This window comes from Stylophora pistillata, chromosome 6 (genome assembly GCF_964205215.1).
Source record: "Stylophora pistillata chromosome 6, jaStyPist1.2, whole genome shotgun sequence".
Lineage (NCBI taxonomy): Eukaryota > Metazoa > Cnidaria > Anthozoa > Scleractinia > Pocilloporidae > Stylophora > Stylophora pistillata.
In genome coordinates this window covers 9,935,851-9,951,808 of record NC_142524.1, presented here as the reverse complement: position 1 = coordinate 9,951,808, position 15,958 = coordinate 9,935,851, and the positions used below count along the sequence as shown (strand labels likewise).

Below are 15,958 nucleotides of genomic sequence, written 5' to 3'. Positions count from 1 at the left end.
CAAAGTGGGCGCCGGTTACTTCTACCGTCCCACAAAGGAGTCTGTTAGGGCCGCTACTGTTCACAATCTTTATTAATGATCTACCGGATAAAGTTGTAGGCGGGGTCAGAGCAGCGTTGTAAGCTGACGACACCAAGCTGTACAAAAGCGTCACCTCTATTTGTGATTGTCAGTCTCTGCAAACTACTCTAGGCAACCTAAACATTAAAGCGTAATTGCATTAAATTTAACACCTCTAAATGTAAATCACTTACTGTCACCCGTAAAAAATCCCCCCTGGTTCACGAGTACACCCTGGACAGTGCTCAACTTGAGCGCGTCTCCACCGAAAAAGATCTGGGTGTTCACATCACAAATTCACTCTCTTGGAAACCCCACAACCACGCTAGTACTGCGAAAGCCAACAAGCTCCTTGAGCTTTTAAAGCGAACATGCCCCCTAATAATTTGAATATATCAACAAAGTTGAAATGGTAAATTGGCCACCGTTACGATTATAAAAGGTGACGTTTTGAGCGTTAGGCCTTCGTCGGAGCGAATAGGGGAATTGTGGGTTGTGTGTGCTTTTAAAGGCAGAAAAAGGAGCCACGTGATTGGTGGGAGAGGTCTCTTACAAGGACAGATTAATCAAAGCTTGACCTGCTCCCTTTATCCTTTGACAGAGAACTGAAAGACTTGTTAATTTTTTACAAATGTCTATACAACTATATTGACTTTAATACTTTTAATGTACACTGTTTTGTTGACTTTATCTCCCACGGCCGTACCAGACTTTGTAATTCTTTCAACCTAAAAAGACCTATTTTTAGAAACAGTACTTTTCAGGCCTCATACTCTAATCGCATTGTTAAACTCTGGAACCTTACTTGCTCCGTCTTACCATCCATCAGCTTTGACAACCCAGGTTCGTACCAGAAATCTGTCCGCAATGTAATACTAGACCGCCTAAAAACTATATATGATATTGATTGGCCCTGCACGTGGACACCAGCCAGTAGGTGCTCGTGCCACTAAGTTGAAATTATTTATTTATTCTGTATTTTTGTAATTTTCTATTTTATAGTGTTTTTTAATTCATAATGGGCGGTGCCTCGCATGGGACTTTACGTCCCCTTCGCGCCTCCTCTTTTCGGTGCAGTTTTATCACAGTTTTTCTTCTGTTTTCTATTTGTTATTGTATTATTGTACTTTTTCCTTGTTCAAATATTTATCTGATATGCCCAATAAAGTCGTTTAACTGAAAAAAAAAAAAAAAAGATCTTCGAACGAGTAGGGCCAGATAGAAGAGAAACCGAAACCCAAATAGGAAAAACGAAAAACGATATCGGATACCAAATCCGTTAACTTGTTGGTGTTTTTCACCGAAAAGCTGAAGAGTTTTGCCCAAAAACCGATCTAAAAATAGTGAAAACCGAAAATCTCGACGGCCCCCTCTTATAAGATTTTTTTTTATAAGAAAGTTCAGACTGAGATTAACCGAAATTTTATGAACAAACTAAGAACACCTAATCAGGCTGGGGGTTAGTTAAGAACGTCTTTATCTTTCTTATTTCATTTTTGTGAGAAGTATAAATAATGATAACAGAAACGTGCCACTGTGATTTAAGACAATGAACTCGCGTCCCCAATTATTTATTGGAATTGTATTCTATTGAGAACATAATAAAAGTACTTGTACTAATGTTTTTGATATTACTGTAAGATTACTGAATGATTTGAAAGTGCTGTTTTCAAGTAAGACTTTTGTACCAGCTTATAAGATACTTGATCAATGAATAAAGACAATATTGTAAGCAAACTTTGCATGCAGCCCAAATGTAACAGAAAAAATGTACCCCAAAATAGGAAAAAAATATCCTACACAGCAGATTGCTTGAAAAAAGTTCTTGATCACCAGAAATCACCCACACCCTCCCCCCTGAAAAGTTAAATGACTGGCCCCTAAACTGGCCTCATCACCAATGTCTCCCGGCGTTTCGCGTAAAAAACAGAGCACTTCTGGTGGTACTTTTTCGGGATGGTTTTATTTTCTCGCGCAATAAAATCTATTGTTTAAGGAGATTTTTTTAAGTGGCCTCATTGCAAAAAATCGCCCCCTTTTACAATTACAAGCATAAAAGTTTCGTTTTGAGGGAGAAAGGCGGCAAATAGACATATGATCCTTATTTAACGGTGTTTACGGTCATGCGGTATTTCTTTTTGTTGACATTTTTGACACACCCATCTCACATCCATTTGATAATGAAATACGAAGCGCTCTCTGAACTTCCATTTTAACTGTTCGGTTTCGGTCTTTACTTAAATTTCGAACCGGGGAAGTCGTTTTCATAGGTTAAACCAGAAAATATGGAAGCGAAGTGCACTTCATTGGTATACTTTTCTTTTATCACACTTATGACCGCTCACAGAATCGGAGGATGTTTGTCCGAGTCATGAGGGTCTGAATTTCAAGGTCATAAGCATCTCAATATTTGTCCTAAAGCTTTTTTTTCATCCTGCCAAGCATCAATCTGGTGCGATCTGGTGCCACATCTATCACATATCACAATGTCCTCTTAACCCGTCGAACAACTGATCACGTGCAGTCCAAAGGGTTTGGCGCCCCGTGCTTCTCAAATGTCACGGAATTTTCGGCAACACCAAGTGAAGTGTGCTTGAGAGCTACAACAAAATAACACCACACAAATTCTAAATAGTTCGTTTTCTTCTTTTTAGCAATCTAAGCAAATGAAAAACAAAGCAAACCAGTTTTCCGGGCTCATTCCTGAGGCAGGAGTTTAACGATTCAAAGATCAGCCTACTATGGAAATTCTTGCCATATCATCTTGTCAGCAAACCTTAAATCTTTCTTTCATTTATTAGTCTGGCGTCAAAAGACGAAATACTTGACCTGCATCACACCCTGGTGTCTTAGCGTCTAAAAGTAAGATATAGAAATCTCTTTCGAAGTAGTTGCCACAGAAAAATGTTGAAAACTAGTGGCTTAGAATTTAACAGGCTTCAAGCGGCAAAATAACCTACATTAGCACTCGAGGCTTGACAGCTGAAGTTTAAGTCTACAGTACTCTACATACCCAGGGTGCCAGATGGTTTATTTTGTTAGCAGCGAAACCACTAACATTGCCGTCAACGATCGCGGCTTTGCCAGTTACTGTCAGTCGTTTCGCTGCTAAAAATAAAAAACCCTTTGGCACCCAGGGAACACTCTTCACGGGTTCTGCGGTGAATTTTAAAGAGAAAGGAGAAGGGTAATATGGTGTGGAAATGAACACGGAGGTGGGTGGAGAAAAAGAGGTCAAGTATATTTTCTGAAACAACACAAATCTGTATCCGTTTTATTTATATGTCTGTTATATGTGAAGGTGTAGTCTGATCGTCCGGGTGAGTGTAGTCCTGAGAAGGACTGTTGTCGGTGGCAGTGACTGACGTTTCGACAACCTGTGCGGAAGTCATCATCAGAGTCAAGTGAGTCACTCACTTGACTCTGATGATGACTTCCGCACAGGTTGTCGAAACGTCAGTCACTGCCACCGACAACAGTCCTTCTCAGGACTACACTCACCCGGACGATCAGACTACACCTTCACATGTTACCCCCGGGTTCAAACCATTTACTGCATGTCTGTTATATGTTTCTTATGCAAACAGGTAAACGATACTATTCTTAAGCCATGATCTTTTTGACAGTTCTTGAAAGTGAAACAAAAGTTCTGATCGAATTAGCAGTTGTGGCATGCGTGCAAACAAATAAAACTATCATGGTGAAAGCAATTATCCAAAGATAGTCAGCATACACACTCTTAAACTTATGAGTATCTGCCCGTTTCAGGTTATTTTTTTAGGCCGAGAGGAACTCAAGTTGTTACTCTATGGGGGAAGAAATCGCTTCCAGCAATTTAAAAGCTCGAGCAAGAGTATTATTAGTGTACTGCATTGTTTACAAATGAACTTTTACCTTAGTCAACTTTCTATTGTCTTGAGCGGTGTTTATCAGGGTATCAGTTGGCGTTTACACACGAGAAATATTTACCTAGGTAAGTTAACTCCAATACCTCGGTAGCACGCTCAAGTCTAAACACGGCCTTAACTGAGCCGCTTTGAGATTGGCTATGAAAACTCACGCTACTCGAATCAGCCAAGGGTTACAATTTCCTTTCTAAACAATTACCCCCCAGATAGAATGTCCACACCTTAGTAACTCACAAATCATTAATAGCAATCACAAATAATCCATTGTCTCTTTGACAGTTAAAAGTTTCCGAAAAGCCAATCAAATGAAAGTTCTATCATTCTGTGATAATATACACTAAGGTCGTATCGGCTGTTCATTCGAGCTCAAAAACTGCTCAGCATTCCTACGAAGAGAATAAGAAAACAGTTTCAATGGAAAAGGTCTTGGAATTGTTAGCGCCAAAGACTTTCGGAAAACTCCATTATGTGGCAGTGGTGTTTTGGATACTTATCGGTGGATCCTTCGTCGCCATATTCGCCACAAGCAGCGAGTCCAGGTTCGATTTTCGCTGTCACGGAGAGAAGAGTAAAGACACCGAACTCGTCCGAGAAAGATGTTTTGACCAATACCAAAAGCAACACAACAAATTCGGTTTTCCTATCCATTGGTTTGTACTCATTAATTTCGTCGTTATTCTAGTTGTTTGTGCTATTTACTCCCAATTAGTGAGACATACAGTCAGTCAACTGCCTCGAAGAATCCGGCAGAACGCTGATCCAGAGAGACAGCCGCTTGACCAAGAGAACCCATCACCAACTGGATACAAGCTATACATCGCTTATTGTTTTCAATTATCCACGAGAATTCTTTTAGGAGTTCTTTTCATCATCCTACAAACCCAACTGCTTTATCCTCTAAAGTTTTCTTCTAATTTTAATTGTTATTTAACTGATGGAACCAATCAGCCATGGAATTCATTGGACGCCACACCAAACTCTACTCTACACGAATGTCGCAATCAACGAGCGACAAGGAAAAGATTCGGGATGGACGCTCTCCTTTGGGTGAATATAATTTTTCTCGCTGGAATTGTGATTGAAACAGTCTACATATTGTTACGGGCATGCATAGAAAGGGATTTTATGGAAAATTCAAAGTTTCGAAGAACTCATCTAAATCCTCCCCAGGATGAGTCGCCACAATCAGTCGGAAGGAACGGACAAGAAAATGTTCCTCTAGTGGAAGGCCAGCCTCAAGAGCCCGACCAAGAATCAAAGTTTGAACTGTTGATTGCAGAAACAAAGAAAATAATCCTAAAACACACACGTCAACTGTTTGAACTCCAACCACTTTATTCAGGTAATCCAGGCGAAGGAACAGCAGTTAAATACTTAACTCTGGATCAGATTTACACAAATCTTGTGGTTATTCCCAACAGAGATACGTATAACTTTACTGGAAACCGGGAGGAGCAACTGAAAGTGTATCCAAGGTCGCGCAAGAACACTTCAAACCCAAAAAGCCCGGAAGACCTCCTAAATAAAGAAAGTAAGAAAGTTTTGATCGTCGGTCGACCCGGAATCGGTAAGACTTTCTATTGTACCAAACTTCTCAGAGACTGGGCATCTGGTGCCATAATCCATTTTAATGCTGCTTTCTTCGTCAAATTCAGAAGTTTCAATTCGGCCGAGGACCTAAGCCTCAGAGAACTTCTGATTAAGTCAGAATATCACCCCACAGATCACCTGGATGACGATGTCTGGAAACGCCTCCGAGAAAACCCTGAACGTGTACTCATACTTTTTGATGGATTTGATGAATTCAAACATAACAAAAACATGGCCGCGCTGCCCCCTCATCCCAAAAGCATTGAAGAGAAGAAGCCACTTCAAACTCTTTATCAGTGGCTTGTGACCGGGGAACTTCTTGAAAATGCTGCAGTGTTAACCACTACAAGACCTACGGCTGTGTCAAGTATCAAGCACCTTCCCTTTGACAAAACCTTCGAGGTTTTGGGCTTTTCGTCAGAACAAATTGAAGAATATGTCTACAAGTTTGCTGGAGATGACAAGGAAGCAGGCGAAACATTATGGCAACACATCAGCAGCAACATGAATTTGCTTTCGCTCTGCTATGTCCCGGTAAACAGCTTCGTCATGTGCTCAAGTCTGTTAAAAATACTGCAGTTCGACGATTCCGCTCGCGTTACCCTCCCTTCCAAATTAACAAGCATTTACAAGATTGCAGTTAAAGTGTTTTATTATAAACACACGAGAGAAGTCCCCGAGAAATATTTCACTGGCGAACAATTTAATTCAGATGATTTGCCCGATGAAGTGCTGGACAATTTTAAGAAACTGGAAAGAGTGGCGTTTGATGGAATCAAAGAAGGAAAGCTAATCCTTGGAGGAAAGGAAGTACAGGAAATTGAAGACAGCGCTTTATTTCATCGCTTGCCCGACCGACCGCTTAAAGACGAACCGCTTCAATGCGAGAAACAATTCTGTTTCATTCACCTCACAATGCAGGAGTTTTTTGCCGCAAAGTATTTGATAAACAACATGAGTGAAACGGAATTAAGGAACTTTGTTTCCGAAAACATTAAAGACGGCAAGTGGCAGCTTGTGTTTCAATTCCTGGCAGGATTAATGAATGATAAAGAAAACCTACCGAGTGATATATTTACTGACCTTCTTCCCGTGAAAACTGAAGAGAAACAAAGCGAACTCCACAACGAAGACTTAACAGAGAATGAAGAGCAAACGAAAGTGACCTGCTGGCCGACTGGCGACGAACAAGAATTAGCAGTGACACTGTTAAAATGCATAAACGAAACCAGTAAAATGACCACAGGAGTGCAGAGTAAACTACAACAAAGTAACTTTAATTGTGTAAATTTAATTGAGTGTCACCTCACAGCTGTTGATTGTTATTCGTTAGTAAATGTAATGGAGAATGTGCGAGGAATTTCACATATAAATTTGAGGGTAAATAACACGGGGCCATTAGGAGGCTTTGAGATTTGTAAATTGTTAAAATGTAGGAATTCTCAACTGAGCTGGTTAAACCTCAGAGAAAATCAATTGAAAGATGAAGGAGCAAAGTATTTAGCTGACGCCATCACAAGCAACAACTGTCAGCTACGCACGTTAAACCTCACAAGCAATAACATCACAGACACAGGAGCACAGCACTTGGCTAACGCCATTACAAACAACAACTGTCAGCTACGCACGTTAGACCTCACACGCAATAACATCACAGACACAGGAGCACAGCACTTGGCTAATGCCATTACAAACAACAACTGTCAGCTACGCACGTTATACCTCGCAGACAATAACATCACAGACACAGGAGCACAGCACTTGGCTAATGCCATTACAAACAACAACTGTCAGCTACGCACGTTAAACCTCTACAGCAATAACATCACAGACACAGGAGCACAGCACTTGGCTAATGCCATTACAAACAACAACTGTCAGCTACGCACGTTAAACCTCTCAGACAATAACATCACAGACACAGGAGCACAGCACTTGGCTGATGCCATTACAAACAACAGCTGTCAGCTACGAACGTTAGACCTCAGAGCCAATAACATCACAGACACAGGAGCACAGCACTTGGCTAATGCCATTACAAACAACAACTGTCAGCTACGCACGTTAAACCTCTCAGACAATAACATCACAGACACAGGAGCACAGCACTTGGCTGATGCCATTACAAACAACAACTGTCAGCTACGCACGTTATACCTCAACAACAATAAAATCACAGACACAGGAGCACAGCACTTGGCTAATGCCATTACAAACAACAACTGTCAGCTACGCACGTTAGACCTCTCACACATTAACATCACAGACACAGGAGCACAGCACTTGGCTAATGCCATTACAAACAACAACTGTCAGCTACGCACGTTAGACCTCTCAGACAATAACATCACAGACACGGGAGCACAGCACTTGGCTAATGCCATTACAAACAACAACTGTCAGCTACGCACGTTAGACCTCTCATGCAATAACATCACAGACACAGGAGCACAGCACTTGGCTAATGCCATTACAAACAACAACTGTCAGCTACGCACGTTAGACCTCTCATACAATAACATCACAGACACAGGAGCACAGCACTTGGCTAATGCCATCACAAACAACAACTGTCAGCTACGCAAGTTATACCTCTACAACAGGAACATCACAACAGCAGGTAGACAAGCATTAAAATTAGCGAGCAATAATCAGTCTAAGGGCCTGATTACATGAGCCGGGCTGGCCCGGTTAGCCGGGCTGATTTCTTTTGTTTTGGTGTTCACCATAGCGTGAAAACAAAAGAAATCAGCCCGGCTAAGCGGGCCAGCCCGGCTCATGTAATCAGGCCCTAAGTGTCAGCTCATTTTTTAAGCCTCAGAAATTCCAATTGTAAATTGTAAAAAAAATTATGTGAGCCACTTACTATTCAAATAACTGTGAGGTAACCAGCTCAGTGAGAAATTACGGCCCAACAATTCAAATCATAAATGGAAGCAAACTATGTAAGCTGACCAAACGCTAGCACCAGCAAGAACAGGATCGAAGTGAGAAAACGTGAACCAATGAACATGTTTATTGACAGCAAAGGATGTCAATCTTGTTTTTTTTGAGAAATGAACCAATAACATTAAAGTAAAAACACAAAGCTTACGGCCGAGAGAACAGACAAGTCTCGGACCTTTCATGATTGGCTAGTTTCGATCCTAAATTCATTGCATGCTCGTGTATGTTTTGATCACTTCTGTTTGTTGCGAAGAGTACTTTTCTGTTTAAGTTATTAAAGTTCTTTTGAAAATTATAAGCGGATCAGATGAGTTAATACGGTAGAGATTACATTGTACAATACCACGATGTTCTTTTCACCCTTTTTTTTTCGATTAAAGCGAACCGGTTAAAGTTGTTTCACTCGTGTTGTAAAAACAGAAAAAATATATAACCAGATTGTAATTCAATTTCTCGCATTGAGAGACAAAAGACTTTTTTTGTAGGGTAGTGGTAGTAGTAATTGCAACAGTGTTTTGGAGGTTTCTACTTTTGTTGTAAATATTGTCATTTTTTTTACGCATTTATAGTGTGTCACTTCTACTATATAATAAAATAACAATTAGCTTTACTGCAAAATCAGAAGATGATGCATCAGACTTTATCAGAGCTAAAGTTTAACCTGCCAGTACTTGTAAATAGAACCAGTCCCACATTTATCTTTGTTAAATAAATATTGTTAAGTGAGTTAAACTTTGTGTTGTGATATATTAAGCCCTGATATTTAGACACAGCTTGGAAGCTATGGGAGATGGGTATGGCCTTTTCAAAATCAATCAAATTTATCAATTTACCAGAGAAACTGTCTCAAGGTGAGGGTATGAAGCCCCTCTTAAAAAAACCATTTCTCTATTTTAAATCAAAAATCCCTGCAGTAGGTTCCTGGCCTCTTTAAGAAAACCTATTTACATTTTTTAAAGCAAGGTTTATGAGACCAATCGACCTCAGCACACACAAATTAAATAACAGAAAAATCAAAGAAAAGAGATAAGTCCTTAAGACAAAAAAATTGGAAGTGGAGGCAGCGGGGCCTCACAAAGCTTTCCACTTATTGCGGCTTTGGAAAAACATAATCCTCGAGACTTCTTCTAATTTTTTTAAACACCTTTATTCCATCTTCATGATTTTTACAGGACTTTAGAATGTAAATGTAACTTTCCAAATTTTTGTAAAAATACTAAACTCTCTAAACAATTTGACTGAAGAAGGAAGTGATTGCAATTTCTGTGTTCAAACATCTTTATCCTAAGAATCTTTCAATCTGATCCAAAAGTATGTTACAGCATAGAATCAGGTGTGTTCTTTGAAGCTGGACATCATAGATTAATTTAGCTTCATTTTCTCCTCAGAATATTAACCCTTTCACTCCCACAAATCATCGATGGGTAATTTCTCCTTCCAATACAATATTCTAAAAATCAGAAAGGTGACAAGAAGGAAGTGGATCAGCTATGGTACATTTGTTTTTGATTAGTTGTTAGATGCTTCTTGTTCAAGAAAGCATCATCGTGAAAGTCAGGATACAAACAGCAAAACACGTCACATCTATTGTTTACAAAAATAGGCCAACATGAATCTAAAAGCTGTGGCAAGGTTAAAGTGGTTAAATTTAAATTGAATTTTACTGTGTAAATTTTGATCTCATTTCAGTATTATTCCTCCCTGTATGATTTTTACTCTCCTAGGACTGCTTTGTATGTTTATCGGCTCAAAAGGATAAAACAAACTCTATTCATGCATTTACTGCTGTACATATCTCTTTACAAAACAGTCAACATATTTAAAGACAAAATTATCAAAGAGAAGAGGCATGGAGATTTTTTTAATTTGTTTTTTAGCATCAATAAGATGTTTCTTCAGAACAGGCTGCCTATATTTTCATGGCTATCAATGCATCAATAGGGATAAAAATGTGTTAAGAGGTATGAAGACATTTCTTTACCAACCTCTTTCACAAGAATGCCTGCATCTTCTAATTAATACATATACAACAAGAATTTTCCATTTACTTCAGTAAAACTTCATTTACCAGAAAATTGATTTTCTGAATTATTTACATTATCAACCATTAGGAAATATATTTTGTTTCTTGAATCTGATATTTATAAAATCCACTGTGTTGCAAACCAGTTTTCTTTTTTAAACAAAACTGTAGGATCATCCAAAGAACAAATAAGTTATATTTTTCATTTTCATTAAGATTTATTATTAAAAGCTACAGCTGTAAGTATTCAAAATATTTTCCACAAAATACAAAAAAATTTTCTCTTGGGGAAGCAAGCATAGTGTTAACATAGGAGGTAAGCCGTTTCTTGGTTAATTTTCTTCTTAGCTGCAAGCTCATGGATTTTCAATCAAATCTGTTTTTTGACTGAGACTGATCATTTGTTAAAAATAGTCCACTCATAAAAAGGAGAAACGTCTATTCTCAGCAGGACTAATGCCATGTGTTAGGTGGTAACAGTAAGGTATCAAGCCATCACCATTCATTGTATACCACTCTATATTAACCCTTAAAACCCTAAAAGTGACTATGCTGAATCATTCATTAAAATCATGGGAATAAAGGAAACGAGTGCCAACCTAGCAAACTTTGATTTTAAAACAAGTTCTCATTGTCATTCTCAAGGTAATGCATGGAAAAGAGAAAGGAAAATATGGATATCAATGTCAGGTTGCAAAGGGTTAACTCTTCTCTGAATACACATGAACATCTGTTATTCTATTAAGAGACTCAAGCTGTTGTGATAGGAACTTCAGTGTATCCACTCCATTAAGCAGTTGCCTAAAAGCAAACAAATTAGCAGACATAAATGATTCACTGAAAGATAAATTACACACTGCTCTACACTACAAGTTTATAGAGATAGACTGTTCTTTCTCTGAACAGAAATGTTAGCACTTTATGTATGGTTTTAAATATGCATACAGAGTTAAATATTGCAGTTGTTTTAAACAAACATGAAAAGGAACAACTTGGTAAAATTTCATGTCAGTATGAATTTTTAAACCACAACAATCCCACTTTAAACATGAGGACATTTTTATTTACTATTTCAAATGTAAAGCTTGATGAATACAGAATGTGTTTAAATCAAAGTATTTTAACTCCTGCCACCAACATTACAAACCTGAATACAACTAGATGAATAAGAAAGACTTAATTTGATAAAGAAAATGATGATTAATAAGTCACAAATATAATTAATTAATACTGAGAAAGGTGTTGTGGAATAAATTTATGACAAAAGGATTCATTCCAAGACCTGTTCAAAAACAAAGGGCCCTGATATCAAGATTAAAAACAAGTAATATTTTGCCACAACTATACAAGCTTGATTATACAAAATAAACACACATCTTACATCAAGATTGAAAGCTAGTAATGTCTTGTCACTAGTAGACAAGCTTCATTGTACAAGATAAGCACACACCTTACTGCTTGCTTGGCATCTTTTGCTGCTATGTTCATTTGATCAGCAGCAGCTTCCTATTTATCTTTGACAGCTGTCATTCTCTAATGATTGGCATCTAGCAGCTGGTTCTATGTTGCTATGGGAACAGACTCTGTCCGACAAAGGATAACAGAAAAGTTATTGTAAACTTTGTGTAAAGGTACATCAAACATAGTCTAACCCTTAGAGATTTTGATGCATATCTGACTGCTGACCATGCAGACATTGGCTCTTTTCAGGGCATTCTTACATTTTTTAATATCATATTCAAGGTAACATGCTGTTTTGGGTAATTAGCAATGATATTGGGTAAATGAAGGTTGCAAATGTTAAAAAATGACAAAGAAAACTTTTCAAGATTCCAAATCAATAATTGAAATGGCTTATTCCTTTATTTTAAGTATAATTTGGAATAACCAAGCACAAGTGGGTGTTCCAAAGACCAAAAAACAATTTCATGAGCCTAAAAGACATGTAATTACTAGTGCTCGTGTGATAGCTTAGTTTTATGACTGCATTTCCTCAAATAAGTGCTTAGCATTTATTTAAAAGTTTTAGCTGAAAGGTGATGCGTTTAATGGAGAAGGGTGCTTAATTGAAGGAGGAGCTTATTATTCTGCTGTACTGATTCAGCTGTAGTGAAACTTAAATAGCTATAAATAAGTGGTAATAGAAACAGGTTTTCATTGCATCCCTAAAAAAGTGAAAAGAGGAGGAGGGGGGCTTATTTTAGGGGGGAGGGGTGGTAGTTGTTTGACATTATGGTCTAGGGTGTAGGCATTTATTCAGATGAGGATACTTTGTATTTCATGGGCGTTTATTCAAGGAAATGCTGGGTGAAAAAATACCATGAAAAAATATCATGAAAAAAATCTCATGAAAAAATCTCATGAAAAAATCTCATGAAAAAATCTCATGAAAAAATCTCATGAAAAAATATCATGAAAAAAATTAATACCAGGGAAAAATATGTGATAGCAGTTAATAATTATGTATAAACAATGTGAATTGCCATCACTAGCTAGTGTAAAGCACCAATGTTAAGAAATCTTTAACCATACCTCTAATACATTCACTTCTTCTTTCCATTTTGCAACTGTAGCTTCAGCTCTGAGAGTTTTTTGTCATAAAATAAAAATAAATAACGAGATTCAGTGAATTTTGAACACAAACATGTTCATTAGGACTCCCTTGTTTAATATTGTTAAATGATCAGTGTAATATTCCTGGTCAATAATTAACAGAAACTTTTTTATGGCGTCTTTTTAACATTTATTAATTGGCAATTGTATTTTTTTTTTTTTATCTTAAAGGTTGATATTAGGCTTTTTCCACTTTATATAATTATCAATATGACTTTTAGCTATCTTCAGAGTAGTAGGTGACTAAGTTCACAGATTTGCATCAAATGCCTTGGAAGCCTAGATGCTGTTATAGACTTGTTTCAAATCAATATCACTGCTATCAAAATATTCATAGCCTACACTCCTTTGAAAAACTATTCATTCTGACACAATCTGAATCACCAAAGCACCCGAACCACCCCTGGATCCGCTCCAGACCATTTGCACACTATTTTCTAAACATACTACAGAAAGATAAGTGTCCTGAAGTTGCTTTAGATTCTCAGGAAACTGATGTCCATGCTGTCCAGTTCGCCAAAGAAATTTATGCCGAGATGTTAATTGATAAGAAAGAGGTCAACTTTTAGATTGGCTGTGGAGCATGAATCAACAATCATCCCAACAAAACACGCAGAAGGTCAAGAAATCAATTCGACCATGAAAACAGTAATTGCGAATGTGGAATGGATTACACGTCAAACCCATTGGGACGGCATGAATCACCATGGGATCACCATGTGCAATCCCAAAACATGAAAGAAGTACTCTGTGGGGTTTGTTGTGGTCAAGAATTATCTAACACCCTTTATCCGAGCAAGAGCCGCACAATGAATGGAACTTATAACTGTTAATGATGAAAACTTCATTATGACCACGCCCCCTGCCCCTAAGAAATGAACTGCAGGTTAAGCAGATAATTGCTAAAGAGCTGATAAAGTGATATTCAGATGTATTTGAGCGACCATTGGGAACATTACCTGGAGAAGTCCATTTAGAAGTTGACAACAGCATTAACCGTGTCACCACTTCAACCCAAAGAGTTCCTACAGCACTCAAAGATGACCTGAGAGAAGAGCTAAATCGATCTGTTGAGAAAGAAATCCTAAAACCGGTAGAAGAGGCAACACCATGGGTGAAGAGCTTGCAGTCACTACTAAGAGGTCGGGGACCCCGAGAGTATGCATTGATCTTCGACTACTGAACAAGGTATGGAAAAGAGAAACCTATCAGATATCGATACTGGATAAAATTCTCCCAGAATTATCTCAAGGAAAAGTCTTCTCCACACTTGACATGCATTCAGGTCATAGGCAATGCGTTCTAGACCACGAGTCCAGCCTGCTCACTATGTTCTCAACACCATTTGGGAGATATCATTGGCACTGACACTGACTGCCCTTCCATTCGTTAGTCTAGTCAGAAATTTTCCAGAAAAGAGTTAACCAAGCACTAGAAGGCTTGAGTGGAGTGCTCGTTATTGCAGACGACATCTAAGTGTGCGGCATTGGGAAAAATGAACAAGAGGCCACTGCCAACCACAACAGAAATCTTGAAACCCCACTACAAAGATGCACTGAGCGTAGCATTGCACTCAACAGGGACAAATTGAAGTTAAAACGAAAAGAAGTTCCCTTCATGGGACAAGTACTCACTCCACATGGTGGTAAAATAGATCCAGAAAAAGCAAAAGCTGTAACCAACTGCTCTTCAGGAGTCACACCATAGCTTTACTTATAGATGTCATGAAGGGGCACATGTAGAGAGGACATTAGGACGTCAATACACTAACTGAAGAATCATGTAATCATTGTATTACAATCAAGAGTCACATGACTTCTGAAATAAACGAGCTATTGATAACATTTTGTAACAGCCTACACTCCTTTATCATAACTATTCATTCTCACACAATCTGAATCATCAAAAGAAGAAGGAAGAAAATCAAGGTAAAACCAACAGCATTTTCTGAACTACAAGCTAATGCCTCTATTGATAAGTCTCACATTCCTTCCACCGTAGTCAATTCGAAATTTTCCTTCACCCTCAGGGGCGAATCTAAAGTTAAGTCAAGGGGGGCCTGGAGAAGTGTCCAAGGGCATGCTCCCCTGAGAGATTTTGAAAATTAGGTCTTCGGAAACATCATTGATTTGTAGCATTTCGAGCGAAAATTTGGCCAGAGTTCCGTATAACCCCACACATTAATTATGCATAGAGTGTCGCAAAGAAACTTTACATTTAGTCATTATTAAATGAATGCATAATTAATGTATGGGGTTGTATGGAAGTCTTTCCGAAAATTTAGTGGGGTTCGACCGGAGAACCCCTGGATCCGCTGCAGACCATTTGCAGAATATTTCCTAAAGCGGCAGTTTCATCTGCCTCTCTTTTCTCAATCTTTGCAAGCTTTTTTCGAAATCTTTATTGATTCTGGTAAAGATAATAAACAGTGCAAATGCGAATTTCACACTCGATTGAGCATAGCTACATCATTGCACTCTTAAGTAAAAATTAATTTACCTGTGTACATCTTTATTTTAAGATAAATATCTTACCAGATTGAGCATAGTTAGTAGAGGGGACTACTAACTATGGATTGAGTAAGTAACGGTAACTTTGCCACCATCTATCCGTCATCTTGATTTTGTAAACCAGTTCCAACGTTGGATGGCTTCCCTCTTTGGCTCATTTTGTAAGAAATTGGGTTTGCAAAAGGCAGACAAAGGTGAACCATGGCTTTAACCATAGTCAGTAGAGGGGGACTCTGCTAACTATGCTTTAACAAACACACTTTATGCGTGTGGCTACAACCTTCCTCAACAATTACACTGGGGAGAGT

The 15,958-nt window shown here is 38.3% G+C and overlaps 1 protein-coding gene and 1 long non-coding RNA gene across 5 annotated transcripts in view; one reads left to right on the top strand and one right to left on the bottom strand.

The window, feature by feature from the left end:
• LOC111347071 (uncharacterized) overlaps positions 1–15,952 on the bottom strand; it is a 99,688-nt gene extending 83,736 nt beyond the window's left edge. Inside the window, exons 1-5 of one of the 4 annotated variants that reach the window (XR_015989012.1) lie at positions 15,675–15,947; positions 14,100–14,910; positions 13,060–13,108; positions 11,978–12,110; positions 10,336–11,328 (exon numbers count right to left, since the gene is read on the bottom strand). This is a non-coding gene — a long non-coding RNA (uncharacterized LOC111347071). Of the gene's footprint in view, positions 1–10,335; positions 11,329–11,977; positions 12,111–13,059; positions 13,109–14,099; positions 14,911–15,674 lie in introns of those variants that run through there. The other 3 variants (XR_015989013.1, XR_015989014.1, XR_015989011.1) reach the window with 3 other exon arrangements.
• Positions 4,234–9,236, top strand: LOC148728171 (uncharacterized). The gene has a single exon (XM_088725869.1). The coding sequence runs from the start codon at positions 4,383–4,385 to the stop codon at positions 8,232–8,234; it is 3,852 nt and encodes a 1,283-aa protein (XP_088581995.1). The 5' UTR covers positions 4,234–4,382; the 3' UTR covers positions 8,235–9,236.
• Positions 15,953–15,958: the final 6 nt, after the last annotated feature.